The sequence below is a fragment of the Dipodomys spectabilis genome, unplaced genomic scaffold, assembly GCF_019054845.1.
Source record: "Dipodomys spectabilis isolate Male_0828 unplaced genomic scaffold, ASM1905484v1 ptg000066l, whole genome shotgun sequence".
Taxonomy (NCBI): Eukaryota; Metazoa; Chordata; class Mammalia; order Rodentia; family Heteromyidae; genus Dipodomys; species Dipodomys spectabilis.
The window spans coordinates 4,608,530-4,635,213 of NW_024870743.1; the positions used below are offsets into that span (position 1 = coordinate 4,608,530).

Here is a 26,684-nt window from a genome sequence, read left to right on the forward strand (position 1 = left end):
GGTAGAATACTTGCATATTAGTTTGAGGCCCTAGATTTGATCCCAACACTACAAGGGAAAGAAAAATCGAAGCTTAATCTTCTCAGTGTATTTTGGTGGGTTTGTTTGTTTGTTTGTTTTGTTTATAGAGATAAGGCCTCTCTACTGTAGCCCAGGCTGGCCTCAAACTCAATCCTCCTGCACTTGCCTCCTGAGTGCTGGCATTATACCTTTGTGCCACCATACCTGGCTACTAGTTATTTCCTTAGAACTTTGGATGTAGCTCTTCTAGAGGCCTGCATTTGAATCCTGGTCCTAGTTCTGAGCTATGGGATCTTGAATGAGATGAGTTTCTAGAATCTTCAGGAATTAAAAAAAGAAAAACACCAAAAAAATAAAAAGAAGTAATGATAAGCAGGGTAGAGAGAGGGGCAAAGGAAAGGTGCTGTGTAATGAGGATTGGTGTAGAAAGAGAGCCTGAGGAGTTGGGAAGTCACCACGGAGCTGCAGAGGGGGAGTGCTGCCTTTCAGGCCTCACTTGGGCCAGATGAACCCAAATCTGCATGTTTACAGGTCCCTAGATGCCTCCTACCTACACCAAAGCACCGCTACAGGTGAGAGTGCTGAGGGCCCTGGGATAGGATGAGAGCAATGGAAGTGACAAGTGTTAGGACTGATTGAGATAAACTGGAGATAGAGCCAGCGGAATTTCCTGATGGACTAGATGTGAGGTGTGGGAGAGGAGTCGGGGATGACAGGGGTTTGGCCTGGGCAGCTGGAAGGAGGGACTTGTCATCACCTGAAACAGCAGGTGGAACAGGAAGATCAGGCATTCGGTGTTGGACGCGTTAAGTTTGAGACAGCTGTTAACATCCAAGAGGAAATGTCGAGTATGCAGATAGACATACAAGTCTGCCGTTCAGGAAAAAGTCTGAGATAGCAGTTTCAAAGCTGTCAGTTTACACCATAATCATCACATCTAAAGTGCTGTAGTTCATAACGCAGACAAAAAAATGTAAGTACCGAAAGAAAGAAAAGAATGCCATAAACTAAATTATGACATGCCACAAGGTAGCATAGCTAAGTATAGACAAACTGTGTAACATGCACCTTGATGCAAGGGTGTGGAAATAAGGGGAAGGGAGTACATTGAGAGTTAAACTACAGTGACTGGGATTGAAAAACCCTAAGACTATTGGACGTCCGCCCCGGCTAGGCTTCGCAGACGGCTTAAGTCTCATGCCTGGAACGTTTGTTTATCCTTTTTGAGCGTCAAGCCTCTGCTGCAAACATGCTCCGTCAGATCATCAGTCAGGCCAAGAAGTCTCCGAGCTTGATCCGATCCCCCTCTTTGTATTTATTGGAGCGGGAGGCACCGGAGCAGCCCTGTATGTGGCACACCTGGCCCTGTTCAATCCAGATGTCTGTGGGACAGGAAGAATAACCCAGAACCCTGGAACAAACTGGGTCCCAATGATCAGTACAAGTTCTACTCTGTGAATGTGGACTACAGCAAACTGAAGAAAGAAGGTCCAGACTTCTAAATTAAAAAAAAGTCACAATAATGCTGCTTAAAATGAAGGTCTTTCAGAAACCGTCCGCACAATTTTCCACTTGCCAGGAAATATCTCCTGTAAATGCATGTCATAATTATGTTGATTTGTTGGATTTATTACACTGATTAATAAATCTCTGAAACTTGAAAAAAGAAAAAAAGAAAAACCCTAAGACTGCTGGAACTTACCAAGGCATGAAGAGAGAAGACTGAGCACTGAGCTCCAGGTCACTGGGGCTTAGGATAAAAGAGGAGCCAGCAAAGAAGCCAGGAGCAGTTTGTGCAGTCGGAGGTCAGCTAAGGGGGACATGGTGTTCAAGCACAGTCAGTGGTCCGTTGTGATTAAGTGTGTCACATGGTGAGGAGAGCCCTACAATCTGATCATAAACTGGGGGAGCAGTGTTGGATGGATTGCTGGAATGGAGAGTGAGATGGTCAGGAAGAGATTGTAAGCACAAATCTGAACTTTCTCGAGGCATTTTCTGCAAATTGTGTGGTACTGGGATGAAAGGCAAGTTGTGATATTTATTTATTTATTTATTGGTCGTGGCCCTTTTACTCTGGGCTTGGGCGCTGTCCCTGCGCTCTTCAGCTCAAGTCAAGGACTCCACTGCTTGAGCCACAGCGCCACTACTGGTTTTCTAGTGGTTTATTGGAGATAAGAGTCTTAGGACTTTCCTGACCAGGCTGACTTTGAACTGTGAACCTCAGATCTCAGCCTCCTGAGTAACTAGGATTACAGGCATGAGCCACCAGTGCCCGGCTGTGGGTTTTTGTTTTTTTTTTTAAGTAAGGTAAGTAATATTTATGTACTGTTAGTGTGATTTAGGAGAGAAGCAGTCATGAAGGTGGAGAAGAGAAGTGAATAGAAGAGGAGCACACAGAGAATCTGGCTTTGGATGGGAGATTAGATAATCCCGAATTGGGAAGAGAGCAGAGGACATGCTGACGCTGCTGCTGCTGGTCTCCTACAGGAACCCATGAGATTTTCTTTTGGTTGCTTCACTTTTCTTAGTGAGCCCGTGATTCTCAGCCCAATTTATGACATACTTCTCCCCTCGTGAGGTCTGCCTACCGGGAGAGGACGTGCTTGGCAGAGGATGCTTGCATTATCCCATCCTTTGATGGGAAGCCTCTTGGAAGCCTCTAAACAAATCAGTTTGTGGGGGTGGGTGGCTTGAACTCAGGTCCTGGGTGCTGTCCCTTAGTTTTCTTTTTTTGTCAAGGCTAGTGTTATGCCACTTGAGCCACAGTTCCAGGTTTGTTGTTGTTGTTTTGTTTTTTGCTGGTTAATTGGAGATAAGAGTCTTTTGGACTTTTCTGTCTAAGCTGGCTTTGAGCTACAATCCTCAGATTGCAGCCTCAGTAGCTAGGATTACAGGCGTGAGCCACTAGCTTTTTTATTTTGACCAGTTCCTCAAGGTAATACCAGCTTTTGTAGAGACACTACCATTTCAGTAGTACATGTCTGATAATCAAAGGTAGGAGAGTATGTTCTTGTCAGTTACAGGCTATTAACAGTGCTATGGGAAAATCATTGAAGAAGAATCAGATAGAAAGACAGCAGTAATGAGTTGAAAAGAGGAAGAAGACACAGTTCAGACAGGAGAAATGGAATTAGCAAGATACAAAGTAAAAATTCCCAGCTAGGTTCAATAGACAGAAGCCAGTATGCAGTTATGCTGGATGCTCAGTGCTTCACCGTTCTCACCCTGTTCTCACTAGTGCTGCAGAGGGGTCTTCCAGAAGACCGTGGGGACCTGGGGACCTGAGGCATGTGGTGGCTGCTGTCAGGGACTGTGTTCCACCAGCAAGGCCTTTCAGAGGCAAGGACTCAGCTGACAGTGCAGTTCTCTGAAGTGGCTTCTTGTATAGTATTTGTAGTGGCCAGGGATTGCTTAAGTTCACAGAAATAACCGTTCTACACACTTTTGCAGTGAACTTATTTACATTATCTTGTGAACAGGTATTAGAAGATAATCTGCCACATTCAGACTGGGCTAGCGAGCCTGAGCTGCTCAGCGACTCTATGTGGGCTCCTGAAAGCGGAGCCGAGTCTCTGTCTGACTTCCAGACCTCAAAGCATTTCCCCAGCACCAGAGCAACACAACCAGGTAAACGTGACCACCAGACTGTTGAGAATTTTAAAGCTATTTTGCACCTTAAGAATAATTGAGTTCTGGGCTGGGAAGGTGGCTCAGTGGTAAGCGCTTGCCTTGCATGCATGAGGCCCTGGGTTTGATTCCTCAGCACCACATAAGCAAAAAGAAAAAAGCCGGAAGTGGCGCTGTGGCTCAAGTGGTAGAGCGCTAGCCTTGAGCTGAAGAGCTGAGGGACAGCGCCCAGGCCCAGAGTTCAAGCCCCACGACCAGACCCCCCCCAAAAAAAAAAAAAAACAAAAAAACCAAAAGAATAATTGAGTCCTAGTTTCTGATAATTTAAGGAAGAGAACTTGGTTTAGCAAGGAAAAATGACTTGTCAGATCCTATGGCTAAAAGAAAGTGAATTAAGTAAACTCTCAACACAATTTTTAAAAAGGCATACTTCCAGGAAAGTGTTTTTGTGTGGTTTTCAGGGATATGAAGTGGTTTCAGAAAGACCAGCTCAAATAAGAGCACACATAGGAAGACAGAGCCCAGGCCCTGAGTTCAAGTCCCAGTACCAACACGTCCCAGTACCAACACATACATCTAAGCTTAGAGTTTTCAAATCAAGTTGACCCAGAAAAATGTTACACCTTTATCACATGATGAAATAGACAAGAACCAAAGATGATATGCCCAATTACTAAGCATAGACTAAAACAAGCTAAGTACAGCTTACACATGAACAATTTTATATGTCTACTTTCTGGTTTAATCCTCTTAAAATAGACAAGATGTGCATTTAAGTTTATAAATACAGACCTTTTCACATTAGTTATTCCCTTGCAACATTTTAAGAACATAATCGTGGTGGAAAGCACCTCAGTGGACTTACCAGGTTTTTAAGTTACAGGAATCTTTTTTTTTCTTCTTTCTTTCTTTCTTTCTTTCTTTCTTTTCTTTTCCTTCCTTCCTTCCTTCCTTTCTTTCTTTCTTTCTTTCTTTCTTTCTTTCTTTCTTTCTTTCTTTCTTTCTTTCTTTCTTTCTTTCTTTCTTTCTTTCTTTCTTTCTTTCTTTCTTTCTTTCTTTCTTTCTTTCTTTCTTTCTTTTTCTTTCGTTGTTGCTGTTGTGTAGGTCCAAGACCAAGACTTGAGCTTGGTGCCTGCCACTTTTGCTCATTGGCTGGTGCTCTTCCAACTGAGCCATGCTTGCAACCCCAGTTACAAGAATCTTGACGTGTGATGATAGTGTTCTTCCTTTGATGTTGGGAATTTTTATTGAAATTGAGTTAAATATGGTTATGTGAGTTTTAAACATAAGGATAAAGTCCTTATCTAGACATTGTTTTATTTTGGTTTTGCAAGCCTACTCCTCAATTCTTTCTGGACTGTACAGGGACACATGTGTCAGATGAGTAACTTTTTGTCTTGAAGAAATGTGGTATTAGAGTCTTAGAATAATTGAGGAGTAGCCAAGTGCCTGCCTGTGGCTCCTGCCTGCAATCCTGGCTACTCAGGAGGCTGAGGATTGCATTGCACTTTTTTGTTGTTGTTGTCATAGGTCGTGAGGCTTGAATTCTGGGCCTGCGCGCTGTCCCTGCACTCTTCAGCTCAAGGCAAGTGCACTACTGCTTGAGCTACAGAATCACTTCCAGTTTTCTGTGGTTTATTGGAGATAAGGCTCTCACTGACTTTTCTGCCTGGGCTGGCTTTGAATGGCAATCCTCAGATCTCAGTCTCCTGAGTAACTAGGATTACCTGCTGGAGCCACTGGCACTCAGTTTGAGGATTGCATTTCAAAGGCAGCCTGGGCTGAAAAGTTACCATGACACACTTATCTCCAAGTAAACACCAGAAAACAGGAAGTGGTGCTGTGGCTTAAAGTGATAGAGTGCTATCCTTGCGCAAAAGAGCTCAGGGACAGCGCCCAGGACCTGAGTTCAAGCCCTATGGCTGAAAAGAAAAAGAAAAGAAAGTAAAAGAAAAGAATTATTGAGCAGAAATGAATCTCTGGAGTTTTCTCCTTCATGTTTTCTGACAAGCCTGAACATGGTCCCAGGAGACTAGAAGACTACCACTCTAAAATCATCCAGTCCTTTCAGGGGAAAAAAATAGTTCTTTCTGATGTATCCTGATTGCTTTCCTAACCTACTTTGTTTTGCTTTTAAACTTGTACTTGTTAGGCAGGTGCTATAACCACTTGACCCATGCCCCTAGTGCTGCTTGCTTGTTGCTTTTTTTTTCTTAATCTGTAGAGATTTGTTTTAATTCTTAGAATGAAATAACTAAATTATGGGTATAACAACTCAATATAATCCTATGAAATGAAGACCGTTTCAAAGACAATAAAATCATTACCGTACCACCCCAAAATAACCACTACTGCTATAATAGATCAGCCAGAAAGTTTCTTCTTATGGAGCAAAGTAAAAGTTTTTATTGTTTTATCTTGTTCATAATGTGAACTATCCCTTCATTCTTTACTCTTGATAGTATTGTTTTGAGTGATTGTCTCACTATGTCCCTCAGTCTAGCCTTGAACTCAGGGGGTAGTCCATGCTGGCCTTGAAATCATTCTGTCTCAGTCTCCTCAATGCTAGGATTACAGGCATGAGGTACCATGTTTGGCATCGTTCTTCTTTAGGTAATTTCACTAACACTTTCTACATATGTAATTCAGATAGTCTTCCATCTTGTTATGAAAAATTACAGCAATATTAATAACAGAAGTATAGTCTTTTGACCCCCAAAATGTTCTGTTTCCTAGAAGCATTTACTTTCCACAGTTGTGTAACTTGCCCACCATTGTATCACATGCACTAGATGGGGAAGACTTCCCACGGTGGATGATGAAGCGTTAGCTCCTTGGCGCATCCTCACTGCCTCTTCTCCCCACATAGGCACCAAAGCATGACTGTATGTTTCATTCTTCTTGGTGCAATATTTTACTACGACATTATTTGGTGTCAAATGATTGTAAATGTATAAATGTTATTCTTAACTAAAACATGTAGTTAACTAAGGTTACCTTATTTTGTGTGTATCCTTTGGTTTTCCTGGAGCAAATTGTGGTGCTGGTGGGGTTTGAACTCAGAGCTTCACACTCGTAGGCAGATGTTCTACCTCTTGCATCACACTTCAGTCCTCTTTTGTTCTGGTTATTTTTGAGATTGAGTCTTATTTTTTCCCAGGCTGGCCTGGACCACGATCCTGCTACTTATGCTTCCTGCTGTACACACCACCACATCAGCTTGTATTGTTGAGATAGGGTCTTGTGAACTTTTTTGCCCAGGCTGACTTGAAGTCGTGATTGTCCTGACCTCTGTCTCTCACACAGCTGGGATGACAGTATGTACCACTGTTCCCAGCTATCAGTTGAAATGAAGTCTTGTAAACTTTTTACCTGGGCTGGCCTCTGCACATAATCCTCCCAACCTCCACCTCCTGAGTAGCTAGAGTTACAGGTGTGAGCCACCAGCATCCAGCCTGGGATCTGATCGTTTTTGTTTTGTTATTTATTTCACTTTCTATTTATTGCTTAATCGTATTTTGTTTCTAGTATATCTTCAGTTTTCCTACCAGTTCTTAGAATCTCCTTTCTCTACCTTGTCAGTATTTGAAAGGAGCCTCTTAGGAATCCCAATGTTCTCGCTGCTCTAGAGCAGTGTCTTTAGACACAGTGACCCAGCTGGCCTCATGATCTCTTCTTATTGCCCTCCTGAGATCCTGTCACCTCCCTATGTATTACATTTTTCCTGGGCCCTATTTTCATCTTCTTTCCTGGTTTATTCACCCATTTGCATGGAACACCTTTTAGTTTTTAATTTCACAAAGGATATTATTTGTCCCTTTGTTTTTTATGGGTCTTTTAATATTAGAACCTTTCTTTAAGTAGTGAGCCTAAGATGGCTTTTGTTTAGAAATGGACTTTCTGGTAGAATGTGGGTTTTGTATACACATGACTTTGGCCCTGGGAAAAAAAGAGAAGAAAACTGAACCCACGGGGAGTCTTGTCAGCTCTTTTCCATACCCAGGGATGAGCTAGCTGGGTTATTTTTTTGGTGATCCTCAATCATTATCATATTAAAATCTTTTCCCCCTGAGCTGATCAGATTCTCCAGAGAAATCTCTCTGAGTAGTCTCTTTTGCAAGCGCATAATCTTGGCCATCAGTGTTCTGGGAACTGGGACTGGGTGGGAAGAAGGGGAGTGGGGAGTTGTTGAAGTACTCAGTATGTAAACTTAATCCTCCAGTTTTCAGTTCTGCCCTGTGTATGGACTGACACACCCTCTTCTAGGGACTCTGTCTTACTTTCTAAACCTGAGAGAACACTTCCAGTGTTCTGCTGTGGTTGGAAAGGTTAGTCACAGTCACCATAAACTTGGGGTAAGAATCTATCAGACTTTCAAGCTCTCTTCCTGGTGTTAGTCCTCCTTCCTTCTAGTTTCCTGGCTCTATGGTTTGACCAGTGCCTGAACCTTCTGTAAGGGTTTCCCTAGTGAAAAGTTGCTTTTGTTTTGCCTTCCCACTGCTGGCTTGGATCTAGTTCTGTCAGTCAATGCAGTAATCACCTGTTCACATACTTTCCTGCTGCTCGGTTTTTGTTTGTTTTTTCTCATTCCCTGCCCCCCATTTCTTTTTTCCTTCTTTCCTCTTCCTTTTCTTTTTTTTCTTTCTTTCAGATAGAGTCTCATTGTGTAGATCCTTTTTGTTTTGGCTTACTAATAATAGGATTTTGAGATTCAGTTACCTGTTCACCATTTCCATTGTCAGATTTAAAAAGAGCTCACACTTAACATTGTTGTTCTGGCTGAGATTGGTAGTACATGACTGTAATTCTAGCTCTCTGGAGATAGAGACAGAAAGATCACAAGTTTGAGCCTAGCTAGGCTATATAGCAAGACCTTGTCTCCGATAAAACATGCAGTCTGATTCTTTTTTTTTAAATCAGGGTCTTACTGTGTGATCCAGTTTGGCCTTGAACTCTCAATTCTGAGTCCCAAGTGTTAGTATTATAAGCATATGTCACATGCCTGGCCAGTGGCTTCTCTTGTCATACCTGCTCTTTTGTCATCTCCCTTGTCTCTTCATTCTTATTTCTCAGTTTGAAAGCCTTCTACTTAAATTTGTCTCTTTTTTTCCTCTGAAACTTTCCATTCAAACAGTCACCAAATCCTTTAGGGTCTGCTTTCAGGTGTGTGAGAATTCAGCCACTTCTCACCACCTACAGTGCAGGTGCTTGGGGCCATTCCTTGTCAAACACTGTGGAAGAGCGACCTGCCCCCTGTCTCCTCCTGTCTCTCCCTACAGAGATTGTACTGTTCTCATATTAAAATTCTCCAGACATTTCTTTCCATGCTTAGAATAAAATCCAAACTATAATACACGGGAGGCTTCCTTAGGTGTGGGTTTATGATGTGTGGTTTTGACCAAACATATTGTAAAAATGTTTTTTGAAATAAAAAAGCAAACTTCACAAACAAAAATGTTCGGTTCCTATGCTCACGTGACAGAGTTCAGCCGAGGCTCTGCTTCATTGCCGCCTGCTGTGGCTTCGTCACTTTTGTGATCCGCTACGCGTGTCTTCCTATAGGAAAAAATGAGCCAAGAATCTGCACAAAAGATGAAGAGCAGTGTGAATGTGTACCAACAGTAATTTCTGTGACAGTGACGAAGCCTACTCCACACACTGTCGAGTGAGGGTTGTCACCTTCTGCCTGTACAGTACAGGGATATCATTTAGAGTAGTGAACTTTGGAATCATTCATTGTGAGCATTCACAAGTTTTCCTTAGTGGGGGTCTGCTGGGAGCCATATGCTGGGGGCGCCATGGATCTGCTGTAGTTTCTTACTGTAGTTTCTATAGTGCTCTGACACTTTTCCTCACTCTTGGAGCTCCCCCCACACCCCACTTCTGCCTTATCTCTGCTGGTGTGCTTAGTGTCCTTCCTGGATCCCTCAGGACTGATTCTGAGTTCTTTTAGACCTCTGCCTAGATGTCATGTTCCCAGTGAGGTCTCTGTCTGACCACCCATGTAAAGAACACCTCTCTCCTCCTTGCCTCCCTCCCCATCGGTGAATCCCTTCCATTGCTGTTTTTCTATGCAGCACCATCTGTCCATTATGTTTACTAGAAAGTTCTGAGTGAGACAAGATATTGCTCACTATCATTTCCCCAGACCTCAAAAAGTAACTCAGAAACCAGGTGCCGGTAATCCTAGCTACTCAGGAGGCTGAGATCTGAGGATTGCCATTCAAAACCAGCCCAGGCAGAAAAGTCAGTGAGACTCTTATCTCCAATGAACCACAAGAAAACCAGAAGTAGTGCTGTGGCTCAAGTGGTAGAGCGCTTGCCTTGAGCTGAAGAGCTCAGGGACAGTGCCCAGGCCCAGAGTTCAAGCCCCACGACCAACAAAAAAAACTCAGAGAACGAGATAAATATGTACTTGTTGACAGAGCAGTTGTGACTACAGTAATGTCATATAAGGGGTCTGGCAGATGGGAAGGGAGAAGGTGCTGCTTTACCTTGACAGCTTCAGGGTCCCCCTGAGAAGAGGTCATTATTATAAAATGACACCTGAGTTAAAGGACTTGCTCATTTTTCACTTTGCTTTGTAATTGTTCATCCTTTTATTGATGAAAAATTGTTCACGTTTCCATTTAAAAACTCAAACCATTCAAATCTCTCTTTGGAGTCCCATCCTCTCCTGCTCTCACAGATGACTCCACTGCCTATTTGCTTCATTTCCTTCTAAACCTTCATTGTGCATCAGTGCCAAAATGTGTGTGCAAAGGTGCTCAATTATAACCTACTTTGAGATGTCTTCAGTTCCTGTTCTTTTGTTGTCTAGAACAGTTACTTGATTTTTTAAAAATCTTGCTTTTCCCCCTAAGAGTCTGTGTTCATCTGTTCGGGCTCTCTTGATGGAGTCGAGTACTCAGACCGGAAGGAGAAGGGCATCGTGAAGATGACTGTGCCGCGGACGCTGGCTCTCTGTGGTCTGGCTCTGCTGTGGCAGAGAGAGGCGATTGCTCTTTCAGATCTTCTGAGGTAAGCTGAACTTACTGCATGATGCTTCTGCTGGATACCTATGTGAACTAAGGGAATGGCCTTTGGATCTTTTTTTTTTAATGTTGGTACTAGGGTTTGAACTCAGGGCCTCAGTGCTGTGCTCAAGTCTAGCATGCTACCACTTGAGCCACAGCTCCTCTTCTGACTTTTATTTTTTTTGGTCAGTCATGGGGCTTGAACTCTCTGGGCCTGGGCACTGTCCTTCAGCTCTTCTAGCTCAAGGCTAATGCTCTACCACTTGAGCCACAGTGCCTGCCACTTCCAGTTTTCTGGTGGTTAATTGGAGATAAGAGCCTCATGGACTTTCCTGCCCAGGCTGGCTTTGAATGGCAATACTTCTGAGTATTCTCAGCCTCCTGAGTAGCTAAGAGTACAGGCGTGAGCTTCCAGCAGGCTGCTGACTTTTTTTTTTTTTTTTGGGTCCAGTCGTGGGGCCTGAACTCTGGGCCTGGGCGCTGTCCCTCAGCTCTTCAGCTCAAGGCTAGCGCTCTACCACTTGAGCCACAGCGCCACTTCCGGCTTTTCTTCTTTTTGCTTATGTGGTGCAGAGGAATCGAACCCAGGGCCTCATGCATGCAAAGCAAGCACTCTACCACTGAGCCACCTTCCCAGCCCCACTGCTGACTTTTTAAAAATACAATTTTATTGTTATTATTGAGGAGCTATACAGTGAGGGTTACCATTTCATAAGTCAGGTAATAAGTATATTTCTTTTTGGACAATGTCACCCCTTCTTTGCTTTTCCCCCAGTTTCCCCCTCCTGTCCCTACCCACAAATTACAAAGTTTATTGTGTACATAGTATATACTGAATAGCATAATTGTTCTTTTGCCCCCCCCCCAAGAAAAGAAATCTGAAAGCAAAAACAAATACTGCCACTACCACCACCAACAGTAACTTCAAAAACAAAAACAAAACAAAAATGTTTCCATTTCCTGAAATTTGTTTCAATAAATCGTACACTTCTGGCTTTTTTGTGATTCATTGTCGGTAAGAGTCTCATGGACTTTCCTGCCTGGACTGGCTGTGATCCTCAGATTTCAGTCTCCTAAGTAGCTAGGATTATAGGCATGAGCCCTTGGTGCCTGGCAAGAAGTCCTGGAATGAGGGAGGTACTAGAAAAGTTGGTTATCCTGGGTTCAGAATTCTGAAATGTAATCTCTGTCAAGGTCTCCTTTGTACATATTTTGAATGATGTTAGGTTTAATCAGTGTATAGAGTGCTTATAAGAACACAGATTTGGAAACAAATTCCAGGCTCTGCTGCATATTCACTATATGACCTTGAGGAAGTATTTCAGTTTCTCCCTGCCTGTTTCCTCACTGGTAAATGGGGCTGATATTAAGAAAACTACCTCATAGGGTTGTAACTACTTTCAGTAATTAGTGCTACACAGAGGCACTTAGCACTGTGTCTGGAACATATGAAGAACTCAGTACTAGTCATGATTGTTTTTGTTTTCATCATCGCTGTCATCGTTGTCATCAGCATCATTATTGGCACTAGGCCCTTTTATTAAATAAAGTGCTTCTAGTAATGATGGTAGAGCCTTTGAATTTGCCCACATCAAGCAAGTAACAAGGCTTTTCTCAAGTGTGATTAACTGCATGCAGATAGCTCATGATTCAGTGAATTTTACTCGTAAGTTGAAAACCTCATCATGCTTTGTATGTCCTCACAGGGTGATGATATCATCCTCTCTCAAGGCTTTAATTATCATCTATATGCTGATGACTCCCATATTTTTATCTCTAGCCCAGACTTGTCTGCTGAGGGTCATAGCCATGTGTTCACGTTACAGCTGCCAGCTGCACACAGCTACGTGGATGTCTTTGTGGTGTATTGAAGTCAGCAGTTCAGCTCCTTCTTCAGTGTTCTTGTTCTTAGCACATGCCATAGAGCCTGGCCTGTTTTTTGTCCGGAAACCTAGTGATCATCCTAGTCTCTGAACAGCATGCTGTCAGCCATTATGTCTGAGCAATCATACTTCCAAAGTAACACTCAGAGCCATTCTCTTCTCCATGCCCTGCATCTCTGTCCTCACCTGAATTACTTCATGATTTCCCAAGAGAGCTCTTGTGTCTACAGTCTTGTGTCATTCCTGTCCATTTTCTCCTGATAGCCAGAAGGATCTTTTAAAAACATAAATCTAATCATGTCTTCCAAGCCAGTTCAAGGAGCTAGCTATCCTGCTCGGGATGATCTGTAAGTGGACAGCAAAGTCTATAAATCTTAAGTGGGAGAAAGTAGTTACTGAAATTCTTCTAAGGGAGAATATTTTATGTGAGAGGAAGAATGGGATTAAGAGCTGGACACCTGTAATCCTAGCTATAATAGAGGCTGAGATCTGAGGACAGTAGTTTATAGCCATCCTGGACAGGAAAGTATGTGTGGAGCTGTTCCTGAGTTCAATGCCCAGGACCAGTACAAACAAAGGTGGGGACAGGGGAGGGGGGGAGTGTGTTAAGATCCACTCTCTCCCTTGCTTCTCCACTCCTTTCCTCTTAACCTCCTCCCCCCTAGAATACCTTTTAGAAGATATTCTAAAATACCTTTAAGGCGATTGGATCTCGTTAGCCAGAGGGCTTTGCTTTTATTTTGCTCGGTGTGTACAAGTTGGGAACTGAACATTGCTTGGGGCAATAGGAGAAGGGGCTCTTGATCTGCTTTTCTCTCGGAAAGAATTCTAAGTCTGGTTCTCAAAATAGGGCTTCCTGACCAGCCACTTCAGAATTACCTGGAAACGTGATAGAAATGCAAATCCTTGACCTTTCCAAACAGAAACTCTGGGAGTAGGGCCTGTAGTCTCTGTTGTAATAAATCTTCCCAAGGATCACGGATGCTAAATGTTGAGAACTACTGCCAAGCTTTGATAAACAACTTAAGAAAATGGATCTGAAGACAGTGAAGTCTTAGCCTCACCGGAGTGCCTATGCATCTCCCATTGTTTGTAGATCATTCTCCTTTAAGGCTTTTATCAGTCAGTGTCCATAGTCCTTTGGATCAATTTATATCTCATCACGTACCTGTAAAGGACCCTTCACTTTACAATTATTTAATTGACTCTACTATATTCAGATATTGGTCTAAAGTTCAGACCTTGAACTAAGTGTGTAGGTCAAGTCCCTGTTCTGAATTTCAAGACTAGAGGAAGATACAGGTGAGCAAACACATAAATAAATGAGAAGTGGATCTGACAGGGAAGTGCAGTCTGTAAGACTGCACCGGGATGAGGCATAGAGCATGACTAGATAGCTGTTCTAGACAGGCTGTTAGGGAGGGTGGAAATTGAGGTGCACTAAGAGTGAGGGAACAGCCAGCCTGCGGGGCCCTAGGTCACATTCTGCATTCAGAATAGAGGACCCCAAAGCAAGAACAGGCTCATATGATCAAGGAACAGAAAATTGAGTAATGTGACCCAAGGAAGAGAATTCAGATGAGGAAGGAGAAGAGAGATGGCAGAGAGATGAAAATAGGGCAGGTGAATGTCTGTAAGTGATAGGGATTTCTCCCCCAACCCCTTTGGTTCTAGGGCTTGAGCTTGGGGCCTATGTGCTGTCCCTGAGCTCTTTTTTCCTCAAGGCTAGCAAGTGGAAATATAATTTATATGAGCTTAAATTCGCTCTTTTTTGCAAGTTAAAGATTTTCAGTACATTTGTGCCAACAGGAAACCTTATGCCCATTAGAATTCAGGGTACCAAAGTGTGATTGTAAGCCATTGGAAGGCTGTAACAGGGAAGGCGTGATCTGATCTGTGTTTTTAAAAGATCACCCAGGCAGCAGATGGGTTCTTCAAAGGGAAGAATGGAATCTTGCTGTCCTCTAGACAAGAGATGGTGGCTTGGATGGAGTGGTAGTGAGGGAACTGGGAAGAAAATAGGTCAGGACCTGTTTTGCATATATGTGACTCACCTACGTAACTCCTGTAATGCTGCTGCTTAAATGATCTGCAGCTTTGAAAACAGTGTAATAAAATTTAAGTAGAGACTATTTCTGGGGACATCACTGAAGTAGTACTCTGCTGGGAAAAAGCAACATTTGGTATGCTTTCGGTCAGTGCCCATTTCTCAGTCAGCTTCCTGGATTGATCCAGAAAACCAGCTGGTAATGAATACCTACCAATGGAAATAGATTGTTCAGAACTTTGATTCAGTAGCCATCATGTCAGAAAAGAATTTTACCTTCTAAAAGTGAATTTCAAATAAAAAAGCTTTAAAAAGCAGTTAAGAGTGGTGAATAACTGTCCAGCCTTCACCTGCCCGGGGGCCCTGGGGCGGTCTCCTTCCCCAGGCAGGTTTCCTGTGCTTTCCCTGCTGCTGCAGCACTGGGTGTACTCGTGGTAGCTAGCGCCTCTTCTGGCTCATCTGCAGGCTGTCTGGCTGATCTGTCGTGGGTGGGGTGGGGTGGGTATACTCTTCCATCTCCTATTCATCTCAGAACTCCCAGCACACTGCCCATGCTAGCACATGCTTTCACATGGAGGACAAAATAATAGTATATTAGCATAGGAATCCATATATTACAACATGAGTATACATAGTAATGTTAAACCAAAATTGTAGTTCTAAAATAATATAAATAGTGACTTCTGTGCATAATTGCATTCATATAAGCTAATGAAAACCCAGCTGGGGGAATATTTCACACTTTTTAATTTAACATATTTAATTCTCAACTTTCAGTATACTAAGAGTCAAAGAAGTCATATCGTTAACTAGAAATTAAATTAGGCCTAACAGGAGGGGAAATGGTGGATGATAGTATGTGGATGGGACAAACTAAACATGAAACTTCTTGTGGTAACAAGGGTATGTCCTGGAAATGTGTGGTGATAGAAGCAAAGAGATTGAAGAAAGCTACACTGAGAAGGTCCCGAAAGTATATCGCCATGGGTCATCTGCCTCCAGGTCTCTGTCTAGCAATATGATGAAAAGCACGAATCAAGTTAGTAAATCCCCACTGAACTGAAGTGGTTACTCAGCGGGCAAGAGACTCCCAAGTAGGTAGAGAACAGTGGCAACTCCCTGGCCAGGCTCTGGAGTGATTGACAGATGGGAGGAGAAAGGCCCTGCTCTAGAGGTAATGACCTGGTGAAGAGAGGAATTCCAGAGGGCTCTGTGGATTGCAAGAGGAGAGGAGTGGAGAGAAAGAGACAGTTAATTTGGCAAAATGTGTGAAGCACAAAACAGTCAAAGTTATGACAGTAAATGTGGGAGAAGTGGAGGAAAGGCAATGACAAAGAATTTAAAAAGTTAAAAAATGTAAGGACGGAACTCAGTGGCCCAAACAGCTTCGCATGAACAAAGGTGGGCGTTTCAAGTCCTCAGATGCAACTGGCGTGGCTTTAGAAAGGACAGGTCAGAAGCAGCACCAGGCGCTGATGGACCAGGCTTCAGCGGCGGCGAGGATGAGGAGGTTCAGGGTCACAGGTCTTACCCGTGAGAGGTATAGAACACAGCATTTTCATGTTGATGATGATGTCACTTTGAAAATCTACTGCTTTCTGTTTCTTCACAGACTACACATTCAGTTATGACTCACTTCTAAGTCAGGGTTCTGTTCAATGAGATTCTCGTTAAAAACTAGTCCTTTCTCCTAATTCTGGCTTTTAAACTATTTTGTTTGTCTTGGAACAAGATTTTTGCAGAATAAAAATTCCAATTTCCTTTGTTAAAAAAAAATTAAATTTGGGTTGATCTTGTTCTTTAAGTTCTAGAAAACTGGCATCTGGGATGTCAGAGACTGGTGACAGCAGAGACAGGCTTTCTGTGTTGTGTGCTTACTGCTAGTTCTGTCTTATTTCCCTTTTGCTTCTTATTTTATTGTATATAAGCATACAAGACCTCTCTTCTCACCTTCCCTGCTTAATTTTTCTCCTATTTTCCCTACCTAACATGACACAGACGCACTGGTTTGCTGTGTTGGTCAGCTCTTTCTCCCTGGACTGCTAACTCATGGCAACAGGACTGTTTACCTGCTTTACTCACCGCTATATCCTTGCTACCTTCAGTGGTGCTGCACGTACAGTCGTTAAAGAATTTCTGTGGATGAATGTGTGAGTTGTAAATAACTCTACTTACCCACTTACCCACCTGGAAGTATGTGTGATTTTTTTTTTCAGATTGAATACCTGACTCAACCTGTTTGAGCTACTGTGTATAAGAGATGGGAATGGAAAAGTAAGCACACAGCCCAAGTTCCTTCCCTAATGGTTCCTCCAGCCTCTGCCAGGGTCCTAAGGGCATAAGGAGGCATACTGTCAAGGAAAACCAGAGAGCAAAGGGAAGAGGATGAACAGGATGACTGGGAGCCAGTCAGCTGAAGGAGCTAGGGACAGGGTGAATGCTGGATTAGGAAGGCTAGTGGTAAAATAGCAGCAGACACACTTCCTAGATCTGCTTTAACTTACTGGCTAAGTGGTCTCACATACAGAAGTGTAGACATGATAATGATTAGTCCTATTCATCCATTAAAAATGGAGGGAGCTAAACCAGGCATCGGTGGCTCATGCCTGTAATCCTAGGTACTCAGGAGGCTGAGATCTCAGGGCAGTGTTTAAAGCCAGCCCAGGCAGGAAAGTCCGTGAGACTCTTATCTCCAGTTAATCACCAGAAAACCAGAAGTAGTGCTGTGGCTCAAGTGGTAGAGCACTAGCCTTGAGCTGAAGAGCTAAGGGATAGTGCTCAGGCCTAGAGTTCAAGCCCACACCCCCACCCCCACCCCCACTGACACAAAAAAAAAAAGAAGAAAAAGGTGAACTGCTGGATCTGGAAAACATTGTGTTAAGTGGAATAAGTCAGGCCCAGAGGGACAAAGGACATATGTTTTCTTTAATATAGAAGGTAGGGTTAATTTATAAATGTGTAAGTAAACATATACAGGGTTGTATGCAGATGTTAGAAATTGTATTAACTGAAATGTGGTATTTACAGGGGAGAATTCAAATGGAATAATTGCTTTAAAAAAAAAAAAACAAACTGGAAGTGGCGCTGTAGCTCTAGTGGTAGAGTGCTCACCTTGAGTTGAAGAGCTGAGGGACAGCGCCCAGGCCCAGAGGTCAAGCTCCACAACTGCCAAAATAAAACAAAGAAAACTAACAGTCTAATAAAATGAATACCAGGAAACTGACACTTGAAAGGTGTGGGGAGGGGATGTGAAGGGGGAGGGCAGACGAATGAAGAGAGGACGGGGGAGGACAAGTATGGGAAATAGAATGTGCTCAACTGATTTCTTTTTTTCTTTTTCTTTTTTGCATCAGTCTGGGGCTTTAACTCAGTGCCTGAGTTTGAGTCATAGTTCCACTTCTGGTTTCTTGTTTGTTTTGGAGGGGAGTGGTCAATTGGAGATAAGAGTCTCCTGGACTGTCCTACCCAGGCTGGCTTTGAACCACAATCCTCACATCTCAGCCTCCTGAGTAGCTGGGATTACAAGCAGGAGCCACCAGCAAGCACCTGGCTGCTTAACTGATTTCTTAATTTCCCTTTGAAAAGAGATTAGAAGAGTTTACTCTGCTTAGTTAGTGCATAACTCTAATTGAGACTCTTTTTGAAATACAGATTTGTTGAAGAGGACCATATTCCCTACATAAATGCTTACCAGCATTTTCCAGAAGAGATGAAATTATATGGGCGAGACAAAGGAATCTTTACTATAGAGGTAAGTTTTTTTTCTTTTTTAAAAAAATTACTTCGTAGTCGTTAATAAGACTGGTTTATCTTCACTTTCTCCCTTAGTATTTGTTGTTGTTGTTTTCTAAAAAAAAATTTTAATTTTGTTTTATTCAAGTAAGGAACCGTAGTGATAATTTAATGAAGAATGGAATTTAATCTTTTAAATTCTTCAGAAGAGTTGTGTTTTTATTGTTACTTCCACACTGTGTTGCCTTAGAGGAAGTTAACACCTGGTTTTCGGAGACATTGTTTTGAGTTCTCCTCTTGTGTTAGCTTATCTTGTTGTTGTTGTTGTTGTTTTTGGTCAGTCATGGGGCTCGAACTCTGGGCCTGGGCACTGTCCCTTAGCTCTTCAGCTCCAGACAAGCACTCTACTACGTGAGCCACAGTGCCACTTCCAGCTTTATCTGTTTATGTGGTGCTGAGGAATCGAACCCAGGGCCTCATGCATGCAAGGCAAGCACTCTACCACTGAGCCACCTGCCCAGCCCCAGTATAATGCATCCTGAGTGGTCTAAGAATGTGGCTCAAGTGTCAAGCACACTGAGTTCAGTTCCTAGTACTTCAAGAAACGAAAAGAGTTTAACCTGGTATGATGGTACACATGTAATCCCAGCTACTCAGGAAGTAAAATCAAGATGATCATGAGTTTAAGGCCAGTTGAAAACAAAAACAAGGGGCTGGAGGTTTAGCCCAGCGGAAGAGCGCCCGCCTGGGTTCGGTCCTCAGCCCTGGAAAAAAAAAGAAGAAAGAAAACAAAAAGAAGGGAGATATGGATCAAGTGGTCCGTGTCTACCACAACACACACACATCCTGCAGAGTACCTTGAAAAATATAAACGCATACATATATACAAGAATCTGTATCGTAGATCAGTCCCCACTACTGCCAAAAAAAATCATCTGCCAGACCATTACCTTTATTGAAAACAGTTACTTGTTTGTTATTAGTTGTTAGTGTCTTAATGTATACTGGGGTTCAGGACAGTCTGGGTTCCTACATAGAAATCAGAAAGATTGTAGTTGGAAGCCAGCCTAGACAAAAACTTTAAAAAATCACTGATACCCATTTCAAGAAGTAATCTGGAGCCAAGTACCCGTGGCTCATGCCTGAAATCCTAGATACTTACGAGGCTGAGGATCACAGTTCAAAGCCAGGCCCAGGAGGAAAGCCTGTGAGACTCTTGTCTCCAATTAACCTGAAGTTTTAAATAACACACCATTTGAGAGTGGTGTGACATCCTGCCATCCCACTGACTCTTGCTCCAATTAACCAGCAAAAAGCTGTAAGTGGAGCTGTGGCTCAAGTGGTAGAGTGCTAACTTAGACTAAAAAAATTCAGGTATAGCACTCAGGCTCTGTGTTCAAGCCCCAGGACTGGCACAAAAATAAAAAATAATCTGGGCATGGTGGCATTTATCTGTCATCCAGCTGCATAGGAGGCATACATTGGAAGATCATCGTCCAAGGTTAGTCTAGAGCAAAAAATGTGAGATCCTGTGTGAAAAGTAATGGCAGACAAGGACTGGGACATCTCTCAAGTGGTAGAGTTTCTGCCTAGCAAGCAGAGAGCCTGATTACACCAGTACAGTCAAAATAAGGAGGAGGAGGAAAAGAGGAAGGGGGAAGGGGAGGGGAGGAAGAAATATAGAATGCTACATTAATGGGGCTGGGAAGGTGGCTCAGTGGTAGAGCGCTTGCCTTGCATGCCTGAGGCCCTGGGTTCGATTCCTTAGCACCACATAAGCAGGAAAAAAAAGCCGGAAGTGGTGCTGTGGCTCAAGTGGTGGAGTGCTAGCCTTGAGCTGAAGAACTGAGGGACAGTGCCCAGGCCCAGAGTTCAGGCCCCACAACCAGATCCAAAAGAAAAAAAAAAGGTGCTACATTTAAATAAAAATCATCTACTAAATTATTTCCATTTCTTCCATTGTAACCACTGTTTTGTTTGCTTTTTTTTTTAACTTTTTTTTTAAACTTATTTTTGTCAGTCATGGGGCTTGAACTCTGTGGCTTGGGTGCTGTCCCTCCACTCTTCAACTCAAGGGTAGCTCTCTGCCACTTGAGCCACAGTGCCACTTCTGGTTTTCTGGTGGTTAATTAGAGATAAGAGTCTTGCAGACTTTCCTGCTTGGGCTGGCTTTGAACGTCTATCCTAAGATCTCAGCCTCCTGAGTAGCTAGTTTTACAGGCATAAGCCACCAGTGCCTGGCTATTTTATTTTTTTTTATAATGGTCCTGTGCTTGAACTCAGGGTCTGGGCACTGTCCCTTCTCTTTTATGCTCAAGACTGGCACTCTGCCACTTGAGCCACAGCTTTACTTCTGGCTTTTTGCTGGTTAAGTGGATACAAAAGTCTCATGCCTGGGCTGTGTGCAAATCCTGATTCTTAGATATTACAGGTGTTAGTCACTGGTTTCCTACAAATTGTTTATTTGTTTTTCTTTTTCTTTTTTTTTTTAAGTGGTCTTACTCTACAGCTTGGGCTGGCCTTCAACATGTGGTCCCCAGGCTCTCACCTGCCAAGGGCTAGGATTATAAGAATGTACCTCCATGCCCAGCAGTAGTCATTCTTACTTTTCACGAATTCTAAATTAATTTGATCTGGATGGTTCATGAAGTTTGCTGTAAATAAAACATTTGTTTATACGTAATATTTTTGTGCGTGAAGGAATAGAATGTCCAAATATGTAGGATATATGGGAGCTAATTTTCCATAACAGGTCTTTTTCTGTAGGGAATTGAAGCATGTGTCACCATTGGAGTGAGTGATTGATTGTGGTACTGGTAGCTGGACCCTGGGCCTCAAGCACATAGACAACTCTTTGACATCACATGTTCAAAGCATTTTATAATTAAACATTCAGTGTTACTATTCATAATTCATAAGCTATGAATTAGAGTGTTTGTTAAAGCTCAATTAGATTTCTTATGGATCTCTGTATCTTCAGGTCCTAAATCCATAGACAGAAATTGTCATTATTTCCTAAGCAATGTAATGTAACAATTATTTAACATTGCATTTGCATGGTACGTATATATGTATATGTATATATTTGTATATATGTATATGTATAAGTATACATGTGTGTGTGTGTGTGTGTGTGTGTGTGTGTGTGTGTGTACATATATGGCACATTTTCTTTACCCATTCCTTGTGGGATTGTTTTGAGGGGATGGGGCTTTCTGGGGTTTGAATTGGGCCTCATGCTGGCTCTGCAGGTGCTCTACTACTTGAGTTATGCCTTAGTCCACACAGGTTGTTGGCTACACACCTTGGTTCCTTTCCTGTGGCTCAGAGATGCCCAGTAAGGAGGGGCATGATTGTTCTGATTATAGTGTAGCTTTGTTTCTTCTCCTTTTCTTTCATTGTACTACAGTTTGAACTCACAAGTTGCAAGCAATCTATTACCTGAGCCATGCCCCCTTGCTCAGATCAGGTCTTGTCCTTTTGCCCAGGTTCCTGCCTTCTGAATAGCTGAGATTACATAAATAAGCCACCATGCTCTGCTTGTGTTTGAGATAGGGTCTTGCCTAACTACCTTTTGGGGGGCCTAAATATCTTTGCCTCATTGTTGGTTCTCAGGACCCTCCATACTGAAAATGATAATGACTATTCTAATTTATATTCTTATATTCCCACCAATAATGTATTAGTTCCTTTTGTTCTGTATCTTTACCAGTACCTAGTATCTTTAATCTTTTAAAATTAACCTTGAGCTAAGGGATGGGGTAAAATAGATATCTTGAAGATTTTGGTGGAAATAAAAATAATGAGATTTTTTGACTTGGTAACAGCCGTTGCAGTTTGCTTTTTCGCTTCTTGGATAGTTTGTTTTTCTCACATACTGAGGTTCTCAGCTCAGGGCCTGATAACTTGCCAGGTAAGTGCTCTATCTCTTGATCCACCCCTATAACCCAAGATTTTTTTTTTTTCAGTCATGGGGGCTGAACTCTGGACCTGGGCACTGCCCCTCAGCTCTTCAGCTCAAGGCTAGTGCTCTACCACTTGAGCCACAGCGCTACTTCCTACTTTTTTCTGTTTGTGTGGTGCTGGGGAATCGAACCCAGGGCCTCATGCATGCAAGGCAAGCACGCCACCACTGAGCCAACTTGCCAGCCCCAAGAATTTTCTTTACCTTTTTATTTTGGAATAATTAGAGATATATAGAGAAGTCATAATACTGAAAGTAGTACCCTGAGCTCAAGTCCCAGTACCGCAGATAATAACCATAATAATACACACTGCAGAGAGATTCATGGAGCCTCTACCTAGATTCTATTATTGCTAACATGTATTTCTGTTGTTTTGTTATTGTGCTGTGCAGCCAGGCCCCTGAGTTCAAGCCCCAGGACCAGGTATACACACAAAAAGAATCTCATTACATTTTAATGGGAATTCCCTAAGGGTTATTATAACTTCTGCTTATGAGCAAGGATATTTAAAAGCAGGAGTGTCAGTATCACTCTTATGAAAATCAGTGTATGAGGTCAGTAATCTTCTATCAGTTAATTTGTACTCTTCATCGATATATTGAAACTCACAATGCATCACTCAAGTTAGAAAGTGGCTGTATGAGACTGCATTTATATTTCTTTTAAGAGAATGATACTTTGTGTTTGCTAAGGGAAGCCAGCAATTTCATGTGGATTCTCTTGTTATTTAGTTGGATCCTGGGCTAATGATAATAGGACAGAGCTGAGAAAATAGAACTTAAAAACTACCAGCAGAGTGTTTGGAAAAGTCTTTAAGTGGTCTTCAGAAGGTTTCCTACCTCTGATCCTCTGGACAGAACAAATTGTTGTCCCTTTTTTACTTGACATGTCCTATTGGCCATCAGTTTATCATCTTGTATTTGTTTCCAAGTTTCAGATGGTTCATGCAAATTGATAGTATGTTTCTGCAATGTTCTCTTGGGACATACAGAGTCATGTGTCTGTGTGTCTCTGAGTGTGAGTGTGTCTGTGCTACAGACTCCCAGAAAACTAGACTTGGAATATAAGAGGGCATTGTTTGTTGCTACCTGGGAGATTCACACCCAGTAAGACACCTGAAAGGACATACATACAAATAGAAGAAGACAACATGAAACCCCAAATCCTGTTGGTAGAGGTTTGCAGGAGGCGAGAGGGATGGGGAAGATGGTAGAGGAGGAGATTTGGTCCAAGCACTCTGTGTACATACAGCAAAACCTCTCATCCTAAAAATGTCTGCTAACCCAAAAATTAGAGAATTCTGGCAGACTGACAATAGAAGGTGAACTACTTTATGAATTGTATATGTGGGATTCATTTTATCTTCCCATAAGTAGTCCATTACAGTGCTTTGCTATTACTTCTGATTGGCTTTTTTTCCCTAATTAATTTTACTTTGTAACCGAGAGTCTGGTGACAGGTTTGGATTAACAGGTGCATGTAGCATTAGTTTCTCAGCTGAGTCTTAGCTTCAGAACAACAATAACAGTACGTAGGGTGGGGCACTGGTCTTTTTGTCTTAAACAGCTGAGCAGGAAGTTCATCTCTGACAGAGTATTGTAATCTGCTTTATTTATCACCGGAGCCTGCTGTTGTGTAACAGAAACTCTAGCTTGTCCTTGCCTGTCTTAAATCATTGCTTCATGAAGGAAAATAAACTCACTGGAATATTTGTGAAATTCAATTAAAATGCTTTCCCAGAGTTCCATTTTTTATTTCATCTAGACGTACTTTACTATAGTTCTATCATCTTTAAACGACGATAGTGATTTCTTGCTATTGTGATTCAGTGGGTCTGTGCCCACTCCAGAAGCCCTCTCTGTTTATGACACTTTCCAGGCAGGTGGCAGCCCAGTGGAGAAACAGGCCACGCTCCACCCGGCCTCCTTTCTTAAGAACTGGGAGGGCCTGGGATGCCTTCGCCTGACTGTGTACTTAATTGACAGGCAGCTTTTCTTCTTTGTATGCTTTGCTTTTGCTCACAAAAGTTCATTCACTCTTCTGTAGTATGTTGAAACTTTTAAATGGAAACGGCTTTTCGCTAACAAAGGAAGCATTTTCTTCCCCTTCCATGTTTTAGCTCTCTCCACTAAGTCTTGGCTTCTTGAGCAGCTGAGCCTCCACCAGAAATGACAAAAGGTGCAATTGTGCTCAGAGATGGCGGTGAAGATAATGCCTGCCAGTGGACTTGTGTGTGGGCTGCTGGGACGGTTTTTCTTCTGTGTCTGGATTTTTATTTTTGTTACGCAGAAAGTGGAACACGCCTTAAAAATACCCTTCCTGACCTTCCAAAGGCTTAAAAAAACAAAACCTTTATCCTAGGTGAGCTATTTCTTTCCATTAAGTTCTTCTGTCCCATCAACAACAGATGAGAGAAAACCCACTGAGAATGGAGGGAATGGAGCACTATACAGAGAATTGTGATTCATTGATTCATGTCTTTCGACGCAGGCCTGGCCAGTTTCCTTGTGCCCGCCCGCCATTACCCTGACTTGAGCAATGCAAGGCCTTTGTATTTCCAGTCGTCTTTGCTGAGTTGTCACTTCCAGCCCAGCATGAGCAGCCTGGAGTTTATTTCCTTATTTAATTGGAAGATAATCTCCCACCTGCTTTTTCCTCTTCAGTTTGGACTCCAGTTTCTGGACAATGGTGACTTGAAACATCATTTACTTCCACCAGAAATCTTTCCATTCACCTGGGGGAATAAGCTGAAAGTGAGTCTCCTTCAGGGCAGCGGCTCCAGCGGTCAGACCTAGATACACCTGCACTTCATTCTCGCCATTTCTTTCAGGGGCTAGACAGGAAGTCAGTTTCTTATTTTTGGACATCCCCTCTCTCTTTCTGTCTCCCCTCGCGCTTTCTCTCACTCACTTCTCTTCTGAGATTTGAACTCGGGACATGGGGTTTGCTAGCCATAATATACCTCCGGCCCTTGATTTTCCTTTTATATTGGGAACCTGCAAACCAGTTCTAGAAAGATAACATACGATGTACATATTCTCCTGCCACTGTCCTTGGCAGTGTTTCTAAATCCTCAAGAATCAGTCATTTTGTCAGGCCTTGCTGCAGGCAGCAGGGAGAAAGGGGTAAAGATGAAACTGGAAATTCATTCTGAAGCACACCTCCAGTGTTCTGAATGTTGATCAACAGCATTCTCCTTTTTGAATGAGCGAGAGGAGGAGACATGGCACAGGTCCAGCCAGACCCACGGGTGGCACTTCGCCGTGGTGACTCACGCGTCCTGGAGCGGTCTTCCACCCTTGTGAAACTGGGTCTCTTGGCTGAAGGAAGAAACACTCTTCAGCACTGTCCGTCAGCTCCTCCGGGTGCACCTCTAGTAAGGTCTCCTTGGGTCAGATATTAGTCCACTCAGTCTTCAAACTTTACTCCCGATGTGCTCACCATCTTACTCTGGCAGGCCTCGAGAGTGTTTGTGCAATCTTTGTTAGAATAACATCTGACAGTTTCACATCTCCCCCAGGGAAATGAAGGTAAGTGCAATGACAACAGGTGTTCTCACATCCCCTCACTCCCCCCCACAGCTCAGCGAGAGGCAGAGGATGGCATCTTTTGTTCTGGCCTCCCACACTTTAGCCATCACTGGACTGTGTGTGCACATGTCTCTTGTCAAGCTGGCAGAGAAAATGGTCTGAGTGTCTGCCCATATACAAGAAAAAAGAGAATGAAGGCACTGCATTTTACTTGTTGTTTGCTGTTCCCCTCAACTCTGGATTCACAGCAATTCTATTACTTCTTAGAGGTTCTGAAGTTTTGTGCATGTAAGAATATTCTGGAAGCTGGGGACCAGTGGCAATCCTAGCTACTCAGGAGGCTGAGATCTGAGGATCACAGTTTGAAGCAGCCTGGGCAAGAAAGTCCATGAGACTTATCTCCAGTTAACTGCCACCCCACCCTCTACTCCCCACCCCCCAAAAAAGGCTAGAATTGGAGATGATTCAAGTGGTTAGAGTACTAGCCTTGAGCCCAAGAACTCAGGGACAGTGCCAAAGTCCTGAATTCAAGCCTCAGGAACAGCACAAAAGAGAAAGAGGGAGGAATGAGAGAGAAAGGAAGCAAGGCAGGTCAAAAAGAATAAAAATAAAAGAAGCCAGGCACCAGTGGCCATAAACCTAGCTATTCAGGAATCTTCAGTCTGAGGGTCATAGTTGAAAGCCAGTCCATGAGACTCATCTCCAGTTAACTACCAAAAAGCCAAAAGTGGAACTGTGGCTCAACGTGCACTAGCCTACTGCACAAAAGGTCAGGGACAGCACCCAGGTCCTGAGTTCAAGCCCCAGGTCCAGCACACATACACAGAAATACTCTAGAGATTGGGAGACTGAGGCAGAAGGAC

At 42.9% G+C, this 26,684-nt stretch overlaps 1 protein-coding gene and 1 pseudogene across 1 annotated transcript in view; both read left to right on the forward strand.

Moving 5' to 3' along the window:
- Positions 1-26,684, forward strand: part of Taf1b (TATA-box binding protein associated factor, RNA polymerase I subunit B) — a 61,934-nt gene that overhangs the window by 12,347 nt on the left and 22,903 nt on the right. Inside the window, exons 6-8 of the mRNA XM_042680757.1 lie at positions 3,501-3,648; positions 10,512-10,668; positions 18,246-18,345. Of these exons, the coding sequence (XP_042536691.1) occupies positions 3,501-3,648; positions 10,512-10,668; positions 18,246-18,345 (405 nt within the window). The remainder of the gene's footprint in view (positions 1-3,500; positions 3,649-10,511; positions 10,669-18,245; positions 18,346-26,684) is intronic.
- LOC122108777 lies at positions 1,151-1,687 on the forward strand (annotated as a pseudogene).